The sequence below is a fragment of the Coenobita brevimanus genome, chromosome 79, assembly GCF_032717465.1.
Source record: "Coenobita brevimanus isolate Jiangsu-jjx chromosome 79, ASM3271746v2, whole genome shotgun sequence".
Lineage (NCBI taxonomy): Eukaryota > Metazoa > Arthropoda > Malacostraca > Decapoda > Coenobitidae > Coenobita > Coenobita brevimanus.
The window spans coordinates 33,968,232-33,979,398 of NC_137032.1; the positions used below are offsets into that span (position 1 = coordinate 33,968,232).

The window sequence follows — 11,167 nt, forward strand, 5'->3', positions numbered from 1 at the left end:
ACAGCATTGTGATGGATGCCAACTCACAAATAATAAAAATAATTTAATAATAATAATAATAATAATTATCATCATCATCATCCAGACCTCCTTTCCCACCATATGGCAGGGTGAGGAGTATCAATGTCCAGGCTGCCAAAGTCTGCCCACTCCAATGGGCCACGCTTTCATTCACTCATCATTCAAGCCCCCGGAATGCTGGTTCTATCTGATTTGCCAAAAAACATTCAGCACATTCTGTAGCTTCAAATAAACGTATCCGATAGAGTCAATCCGAATGTTGTCACATCAAAAAGGAGGTGTCAAATCCCTACTCATGCACTTCTCACAACATTCATCCAGCCAGCTTGATCTCTTGTCAGTCCCCTAGCCTCACCTACTTCCATACCTCTCTTCCTCACACACTCATCCACCATATCCCTCCACCTTCTCTTTGGCCTACCTCACCTCCTCCCTCCTTCAAATTTGCTCAGATATACCTTTTTCACCACTCTATTGTTATCCACTCTCTCCACATGACCAAACCACCTCAATACACTCTCTTTGATTCTGGTGTCCACAGACTTCCTCATTTCGCATCTTTCACGAATCCCATTATTTCACATCCCATCCACTCTCTGTACTCCACATACATTCATCAGCAGTCCCATCTCCACTGTTCTCACTCCTGACTTCTCATTTTCATGCCACACCATTGTCTCACATCCATGTGTTAAAGTTGGCACTAACACTCCTTCATGTAAGCCTTGCACAGCTGCAACACTCAAGCCTTTGTTTCTTATAAAGCCCTTCATAGCACCAGCTACTTTCCTTCCTTGTGTCACTCTACTTTCAACTTCTTTTGCATATTTTCCTCTCTTTTCTATCACTGTATCCAGGTATCTGAACACTCACACCAATTCCAGTCTCTCTCTATTCATTGCAACATCACACTGGGGGTCACCTTCTCTCTCAATTATCATCACTTTACTCTTTTCTACGTTTACTCTCAAGGCACGATGTTCACAGTCATCAGCAAAACTCTGCACTAGTCTACCAAGTTCTTGTCCAGTATTTGCAAGTACAGTAGTATTGCATCATCAGCATACAACAAATCTGAGATATTCCATCCATCACCATTCATTACCAACACCATCCCTCTCTCCATTATTCGTGTTTTTACTTTTCTCATCACCCCATCCATACATACATTGAACAACCATGGGGACACACAACCTTGTTGCACATCCACACTGATCATGATTCATTCATTTAGATGCCCATTACCCTTACACATGCCTCACTACCATCACAAAAATTGTTGATGGCACCTGGCAACTTACTATCAACACCGTACATGCACAAAACCTTCCACAATCCTTTTCTGCCTACGTTATCGTATGCTTTTTCCAGATCCATAAATGCCATAAACACCTTATAGTCCTTCTCAAAAGCCTTCTCCACTATCTGTCTCACTGCAAATATTTGATCCACACATCCTCTGTCACTCCTAAAGCCACCCTGTACATAAATAATACAGTACAGTAATAATAATCTGGTCTCTTGTGTCTCAAAAGTGTCAATTCTTCCTAAGGAATTCACTAGAATGGTGCTCACCACTCATTTACATTTTTCAACTGCAAGAATTATGACATTAATCATATACAATACAGACCTTGAAAAAAAAATAAAAAAAATGGTAGCAAGTGTGAGTAGACAAGGAGTGCATAGGCTGCAGTAATATACCGTCAGTGTCAATCTACTTCACAGGAGAAGCTGACTGCCATGAGGTCTGAGAAGTCATCTGCCGTCTGAAATTACATGAGTTTGAACCCAGGCTGGGGAGGGAACTCAGTGACTTGAATTTCATTAATGCAGGTTTCAATATGGACAGTAGATATCAGTACCTGTTACCCAATACACGGGGGGTTAGAGAAGTCATCTGCAGTCTAAAAGGAGAATTTAAATCCAGGCTGGGACAGACAACTGACTGGTGACATGAATTTTGTTAAAGTCCATTCAATACTGAAGATGAGTATCAGCACTGAAGTGGTGACATATGACGCTGGACTTTAGGGAAAAGACAATGATGTTAACGGCCAGAGTTGAACACAAAAAACACAGTGCTACCATCCAGCACACCCTCAGCCAACACTCCTTGTTACACCGGACACAAACCCTTACTCTTGGTGGCACAGGAGACTTTGTTGTGCATCTTCCTCAGTGATTTAATTTGCATTATACACCACGTTATCCTCTTGTATTTATTGAGGCAAACTACAGTGATACCAAAAATGTATAAAAAAAGAGAACATCAAGGCATAACATGCACCATAAATTGTCATGAGAAATATGCAACACAGTCTCGGATGCCAGCTCAAACATGACTTACGGATACCTTCCCCACAACACGCTGGTCACAACTATGCATAGCAACACATTTTCTCTAGTACTTTAGTCCCTAGGCTGCATTCTCACGGGTTTATGAGGCTTTCTAAAACATTACATTAGTGATTTATTGTACATGGTACACCTTACTTCTTGTGGATGTTAACATATCATTAAAATACCATTACAGATGGCATAAAAAACAACAGATTTTTACTCCATTCAATCTGGTGACGTATTTCCTATTTCAGTCTTCCTATCTACAGATAAATTTATTCAACTTGGGAAACATATCTAGTACCGGTAGACATAGCTCTTCTTCAGGCTTTATCTAACCCCTCTCACCTGTGAAGTACAGTGTCTTCTATATGCTATAAAACCCTCAGAAATTAGCAAAATCCAAATCCAAAACACATCATCAAAGTAAAGGAGTTGTGAACTGTAGGATGAAGCTGTCCTTATACAGTATAATCCATCACCCTCTTGTGAGGGGATACGAAGGGAGCTGAGGGGTGTTTGTATAGCCAGGTATAGGTGCTGCCATGTGAAGGCATCACTCTCCAATGAAGGGGTTAATATGCCATATGCAAAATAAGCTGAAGAGGAAATAAGCTGAAGTTCTAGAAAGCCTCCTTCGTTGATGAAAATATGACCATGAGTCACTTCCAAAATAGCAAGACACCAGAATATAACCCCGTAAGTATCTAATGGTTATATTAATTCTATCTATCTATCTATCTATTCATTTACCTATTGCCAGATGCCTTAATTCCATATGGGGTGGCCAAAAAAGAATCACCTTTGTGTGATATCTAAGAATAAAATGAGAACACAACAAAACTGTTAAAAGATTTGAGATATGCATATAATACTGTGCAGATTAAGTTGATGCTACAACCTACAGATACTCTTGGCACAATCATTAATGAATTTAATAATAAAGCTTGGATTAAGAAGAGAACGCTTACTGAAATCAAAGTCTACCGATACTTATTCTGGTCAAGAACACTGAAATAAAGAGATGTTTGCATAAGCCTGTCAGTACTTAAATAAAATAATAAAGACTCTATTCCACTACAGATCTTTAAAATATGACTATAAATGGAGCATATGAAGTGATAAGAGTTATGGACCATCAGGAAAGACTATAAATGGAGGCTTAAGACTGACAAGGGTTACAGACCATAAGAAAAAAAAAAATGGAGGACAAGGAGTGATAATGTTACCTGCTCGAGTTGCCTGCGTAGTGTGTTGATCTGGGCATCTTTGTCTGAGATGGCCTCCACGGCATCATCACGCTGGGACGCCAGAAGCTTGTTGGTCTCCCTCAGCTTGGACAACTCCAAATCACGATCCTCTACTTGTTGTCCTGCACTGCTCTGAAGCGTGAATGAGGGATGTCAGGTTTGTGGCTTAATCTTTTCATTCAAATGATACTGTAGCTAAGGATTAACAGACTACAAGAAGAATGTGGCATGTAAAAAAAAAATAAATAAATAAAAAAATAAAAAAAAATAATAATAATAATAATATGCAGAAAGAAGTGTTGTCTGGCAAAATACTTACTAACTGCTCTTGTAGTGTAACAATTTTACTCTTCAAGCTGGTTATCTCATATTCTTTCTTCTGATTATCTTGATCTTTGGTTTTCAACTGGTCATCTTCCTCCTGTAACTTCTTCTTGAGCTTATCGGAGAGGGTATCCATCTCATGAACTGTCTCCTGAAGAGCTGCATTTTTTTTCTCTGACTGGTCCTGCTTCACGGCACTGAAATAAAAACATGAAGGAAAATGACAGACAGATTAAGACGGTGTATATGAGTCAGGTGGAGGGAGATTGAGGGCTACATCTAACTCATCAGTTTAAGAGGGCTACGGTATCCCAAGCTGAGTAACAATCTGGTGACAGTACAAGAAAAATGCAAAACTTAACCAAAGATTATATGGAGTTAAAGCATTAGTATCGCAAACTGACAAAAAACAGTTTTATCACTGTTTTGTTAGCTGGGGATTGAAAGATAAAAATGGTAGATTGATACTGGAGAAGTATGAGCAGATGGAGAGAACACTTTAAAGAAAAGCTAAACATGGAGAATGAAAGTAATGTAAGTATACTGTATGTGACTGGGGAATGGCTGGGAGAAGTTGTATGCGGCCTTCATGGATTTGGAGAAAGCATATGACAGAGTGGACAGACAAGGAATGTGGAAAATATTAAGATTATAAGTAGTAAATGGGAAGTTGCTGAATGCTGTAAAGAGTAAGTATGACAGTGCTAAGGCTACAGTGATGTGGACAGTGAATTTTTCTATCTGAATGTTGGACTGAAACAGGGATGTGTCATGTCTCCATGTTTGTTCAATCTATATATGGATGGGGTTATAAATGAGGTACAAGGTAGGGCAGTGGATGTTGGAGCAGCCCTAATGAGAGAGGACAGTGTTTAGAAACTTCCTGTACTATTGTTTGAAGATGATACTGTATTGTTACGTGAAGATGAGGGGGAACTGCAAGGCTTAGTGGATAAGTTTGGGAGAGTGTACAAGAAACGGAATATAAAGATGAATGTAGAGAAGAGTAAAGTTATGGTCTTCGAGAGAAATGAAGTCAGTGAATATAAAGTGAGGTTGGATGTTGAGGAAATGGAAAATGTGAGTACATTTAAGTTCTTGGGTTGTGTGATGAGTAGGGATGGAAGTCTGGAGGATGAAATGCTTGAAAGGGTGCAACAGGGAAGAAAGATTGCTGTTCTCTGAAAGCAGTGATAAGAAACAGGGAAGCGAGCATGGAAGTAAAAAGTCGTGCATGATAATATTGTGATACCAACTCTAACGTATGGAAGTGAAGCTTGGACCTTGTTCGATGGATATACGGTAAGTCAAGAGCGAGAACAGTGGAAATGAGTTACCTGAGAGGAGCATGTGGAGTAACATGGAGACAGACTGGCAAATGAGGAAGAGAAGGAGCACTGTGGTGTGGATGTGGAAACAATAAAAAGCATTAGGAAAAATAAACTGAGGTGTTTGGCCATGTGGAGAGGACAGAGAGCAAGAGACTAATGAGGAGAGTGTATGTAAGTGAGGTGGAGGGGAAAGCTGAGGATGAGATGGAAGGATGGAATTTGAATTTTCAATATGGGAGAATGAATTCCCCAAGCTAGACCTTGATGGATCATATAGCCCTATTAGGTGACAGGAAAGCACTACCTCTTCCAGCAGCACAGCTACCCTGGCAGGGCGCGAGCTCTCAGCCCTTTGGTCTCAAGTCAGGCACTTTACAAATGAGCCACCCTGCCCCCTTGGAGGGATGGAGTGGACAGGTATATGAGAGGGGGGGGTTTGAGCTGGGTGGAGGGCAGTGAAATGGCTGAGGAGAGAGCGACATGGAGGTGATTTGTTTGTGGCCACCTCTTATGGGATTGAGGTGTCTGACAACAGATAGATAGATAGATTGATAAATATAACACCTGATCCTCGAGCTTGTAATTTACAGTTCAGTACTAATCATGAGAAACCTTGATAAATATGGAACTGAAAAACAAAAGAAAAATACTATACCTATAAAATTATCTCAATACACAACAACAACAACAACAACAAAATATATATATAGCCATACCTCTAACAGTCCCAACCAATGATTAACTCAGACAATACTACATAATTCCTAGGACTGATTAAATCACTTGGCTATCCACAAAATAACTCAGATTTCTCATGAGCTAAAAGGGTTACTTGTAACTACAGGTTAAAGCATTTTTCTTTGGATATGACAGTATAAAAGTCTACCTACTATACTGGGTAGTGGTGAAACATAACTGTAGCTATAAACAAAAAATCTAAAGCTAGTGTCATTCAACTTGAGTACAGAAGGGATCCAATATCCTGACAAAAAATGGAAAGCAACAGTAATCCGAAATGGAAAAAAATCATGGTATTAAATGGGTTACAATAAACTAATTAGTGTACTTTTCTTTTTGCAGTGCAGTACAGAAATTCAAACACTTTTTACCATGCTATTCCCATTCACTTTTCATTTATTCTTCACTTCTAATTCTTTTTTTTCATTCATTGCCAGACGCCATGTATCCCAAACGGGGTGGCCAAGGGCTTAGAGTTAATTGTTTTACAGGGAGGGGCACTAATCCTCCACCAACCCCACTTGACACGTAGGGATGCTAATTCTTTTATTTGCCTAATTATATCAGTACAGTACTTTAATAAGGGCCACTTCTACAATGACTGAGAGTATCTGTTAGTTAATACAAAAAAAAAAAAAAAAAATTACCAATGATATACTGTACAGTTAAAACTTGAATACTGAAGGAACAGCCTGTCAAATTCTTCAGTGCTGTCCAAATATTACTTCTGGGAAAACCCTACCGGTACAAACAGCTTTCTCCACTTCAAGCTACTATGCCTGTAGAATATATACAACTTTTTGACAATGAAGACCACAAGGAATATTCTGTCAAATAATGCAACTGCAAAGCTCATCCACCACACTGCACACTGCCATAATCACTGGTAATTGTCCAGAACAACACTGATCCTGTGAGTTCGACAAGCATGGATCTGGTTTTGCTTACTAGAATGTCATTTTAGTTTTAGATTCATTACTGCTTCATTCTATAAAAAAATAGACGATGTTTAACCCAACCCACTTCAATGTAATCCACAGGGGCAGTGTTACTCCAGATAATTACCCATTTGTGTAACATGACACAGCAAATTACCGATATCATTGACAAAATAATTACGGTAAACACTAACATGCCAAGGCCAAGAAGGTGGCTAGACGATCGCTCTCTCCCTTGTCTTACCTTATTTTAACCTCTGCCTGGAGTTTTTCGATCTCCTGTTGCAAGTCCGCATTTTGGGATGATAGTGTCCAGTAATTAAATCCCAAAATAAGGAGTAAGACAAAGAGTCCCACCAAAATAAATGGGGGTGTCCGGCCACCTCCTCTCCGTATCATCTCGACTGCCACACAACCACTTTTCCTGTTCCTTTCTCTCTGGATAATAATATTTCTTTCGAGTAATCAAGTAAAATATGATATCTTATTTACTTATGTCATTAGCACTGTGGTATACTGACATTATTATCATATAAATTTACTATTATTTTATAGTGCCTTTGAAAACAAGTTAGGAATAATGATCCTAAGTCAAAGTCAGAGAGGAAGTTAGGACGTTGTACACAGATGACAACACAGGTGCCAGGCAACAGAAAAAGCTTTCAGCTTTCTCCAACTTTATCGTTGTTTAATTAACCTCCTTGTACAACACGTTAAATAAATTAATATAGCCATTATGAGTATTCAAACTCCACTTTAGTGGTGCTTCCTGTCAAACCGTACATTTAAAAATGGCGATTTTTTTTTTTTTTTTTTTTTTTAACTTGCTGACATATTAAGACGAGTAGCCTATTCAGGATAACGTAGGGTGCATTGTCACAAAATATTCTCATGGATCTATCTTAAGTTCTTCAAATCAGTATCATTCGACCTTCCCGCTCAGTCTACCCTCATATCCACCCTAACGCCGATAAAGATAACGCCCACACATGGCGATTAAGTAGGTCCATTTTTAGCTTATTCCTCATGGGACTGCTAATATATATATATATATATATATATATATATATTCCCCACAAAATGGAAATGCCTTTTTATGAATAAACCCCTTTCATCGCGAGAGGTTCTTATCGAATTACAGTATTGGAGATCTATGTTTCAGTTTTCTATTTACTTTGGGACAGGGTAGCTCAGTGGTAAAGACCCTATAGGGTCTCTGTTCAGTGGTAGAGCACCTGACTTGAGACCGAAGGGTCGCGAGTTCGCTCTCTGCTGGGTGGCTGACCTGCTGGGAGAGGCAGCGCTCTCCCGTCACCTTGCGGGTATATATGATCGATCAAGGTCCAGCTCGGGGAATTCATTTCTGAAATAAATATACATATTGTGTAGTCTCATATTGAGCTAAACAACAGACTACACAGTACCTAAGAAATATGCTATACTTGAACTTTTCTAGTCAAATGGGCTTCTTCCAAACAAGGAGGAATACCAAAGCAGGATTCGACACACCATAAGGGTACAGGTTAGACACAGAAACTGCAGAAGGTAAGGTGAAAGATTTATTATTTCAATAGCCTCTATATATAGCTTTATATCCATAATCGTGAGGTCTGTAGGAAATGGTCAACTAGAACGAAGGGGAATTGGGAGGGGAGATCTGGAGGGAGGTGTCCCAGATATTGCACTTACACTTGCCACTGGGGTACTCTCTGGAAAAGGAAGGGGGCCGGGGTTTGGCTCTACATCTGTAACGGGTGTTGTAGTGTAGTGGATCAATGATGATAGGGCTAAGGGGGAGATAGGCTATGACCCAGGCTCCGGAAAGTGGAGGCCCGAATGTCTGCCTCCTCTCTCTCAGCCTGGTGATAGGGTTGGGTGGTTTGTGCACAGAGTGGGTCTAGGGGCAAAGTTAGAAGGGACCCAAGACAGTTGGGACAACAACTTATGTTACTAAGCCTGGGATTCTTTTTCCAGGGGTTGGAGGGCAACCTCTACCTGTGGGAGGGCATGTGTGAGTGCAGGGGGGGGCATTTTCTCCAGCTTCAGCATCACGTTGGGGAAGCCTGCTGGACTCTGGGGAGTGTGCGGTCTGGAACTCCTGCATTGCCAAGCTGCCTCTAGCAAGCTTGGTTGTGCTGCACCCAGCAAGCACACTGGAACACTGGAACTCCTTCTGCATTGCCAAGTCCTCATTCAAAATTTGTATCCCTCATCCAGTGTCCTTTTTTCTATGCATCACTCATTGGAAATATAATAAGGTGCACTCCCTGAGGTCCTAGTCATTCTAAATTTTTGTTTTTTACAGAGACTGAACAGAAAAGGGAAAAAGAAATTCAGTTTAAAGGAAAATCCATACACGAGATTACAGGTGTCCTCCATTCATAAAAAATTTGTAACAGTTAAACTGGAACATGACACTCAATCTGACAAACACTTTTGTATATTAACATTTGGACACTAATTCAGTTGCTTGTACAAACTTTCCATCATATATTAAGCCAAATTATCCACCTATCCTTTATCCAAACCTTCATAGCCCAAGTAAGAGTATTGTATCCTGAGGCTAGGGTTCTTAGTTGAGATAATGAGGGCAAGAATGACCAGTCTCAATCCCCTTGGTGGCATTATGTGAGCAATAAACCCCAATCACTACTTGGATTTAAACCCCTAACAGGTTGCCAAACCACCAGGCATCTCGCTATGGGATGAAATACAAAGGTTACTTATAAGGCTATCAATTTATTACAAATTTAATAAACTATAAAAATACACCAAAATATATGTAAATTCTAGGGTCAATAACAAAACACCACTTCCATCCTAGCAGTGAGAATTAGCTGCCAAAATTGCACTGGAATGTATGAGTATTATGCTGTTTGTGGCACTAACTATAAGACACAGTATCCTATAAATCAGTTCAATAAGTTTCTCTTAAGATGAATAAAATCATAATAAGATAGCTAGAATGAAATATAAAAGATGTCCCTAGCTTGAATGAGTTAAGGAAGGGGCCCATTCCTAAAGAAAATATATCTATAATGTATATATTCTTTCAGTAGCTAAAATGAACACTGTGTCTCAGCTAACCTCTTAAAGCTAACTGAGATTACGTTTAACTTGTGAAGGACATAGTGCTTCCCTCAGAAGAGAATATTTTTCCCATGGCACACTCCCACGCCAGGGATTTTATACATATGCAGAATATGCATTCAATGTCCAGACTGACACTACTCTACTGCACATACATGTGCATATAACTCCTTCAAAACTGAAATTTATTCCCTAGGGTGTACTGGACTCAACAGCCTTGGATGATAGCTGGCCCAGGAGATGATAATCTGTGAATTCACACCTGAGGCTCTAGGTAAGGACTGAGGATAGAAATGGCATACAGGATGTTTTAAAAATAAATGAATAATTACTTATTGGTCTGGTGATGGAGCTACATGGCACCCAGTATCAGTTATTTATCATCAACTTGAAAAAAAAAAAAGCTTACACATTCATGCATTGCCAAGGTCTTCAATGTAAAATGATGACAACCTGGGTAAAATCTTAGTGTTCCAATCATGGTTTAGAGGTTCAGTTGGATAACCAAACCTGAGCAGAATTCATTTAACAAATAAAGACCTGTATGACTGCTGCCTCTACTCCTAATTCCTTTTAGCACTTCATTTCTAATTTGCATTCCTTTTTCTCATCTTTGTTATCAACCACACAGGGACAGATATTTTGGGGTCATGTTTGGGTTTTAACTTTAAGACAGCCTTGAAGAAGCCACAGTGTTTGTACTATATAATTTTGAATAAGAATGTCAAGGGTCTAAAGTCAAGGTCACTAATTTTGTTGTTGCTGTCCCAACCTTATCCAGACAAGAACACAGCGGACTGAAGGAAGCCAATCACTTCAGCCTGGTGCTCCCAGAGATCTCTTGTTGAGGCCATGTTGAAGGAATGTCTGTGTGGTAAAAGTGAGGTGCATGAAGTGGGTAAGTGTGCTTTGCTGTGGGGACTGCATTACCAGGAGGGCATATGGGAGTTGTATTTTGTGATGCAATAGTAAGATACATGAGATAAGCAACTGTGCTGTGGTGCTGGAGATTGCATTCCACTAGTGGCATGTGGACTGTTTGTGAGCTGTATTTTGTGCTGATAATGAAACAGGAAAGGGCAACATCCACTAGTGAAAAGAAATTTACCCAAGCAGCAACATATTGTCAGGG

At 39.8% G+C, this 11,167-nt stretch overlaps 1 protein-coding gene across 1 annotated transcript in view; it reads right to left on the reverse strand.

The window, feature by feature from the left end:
• The window catches only part of LOC145409095 (uncharacterized), a 45,599-nt gene extending 38,237 nt beyond the window's left edge, over positions 1-7,362 (reverse strand). Inside the window, exons 1-3 of the mRNA XM_080279639.1 lie at positions 7,190-7,362; positions 3,934-4,135; positions 3,594-3,746 (exon numbers count right to left, since the gene is read on the reverse strand). Coding sequence (XP_080135765.1) covers positions 3,594-3,746; positions 3,934-4,135; positions 7,190-7,344 — 510 coding nt within the window. The 5' untranslated portion in view covers positions 7,345-7,362. The remainder of the gene's footprint in view (positions 1-3,593; positions 3,747-3,933; positions 4,136-7,189) is intronic.
• Positions 7,363-11,167: the final 3,805 nt, after the last annotated feature.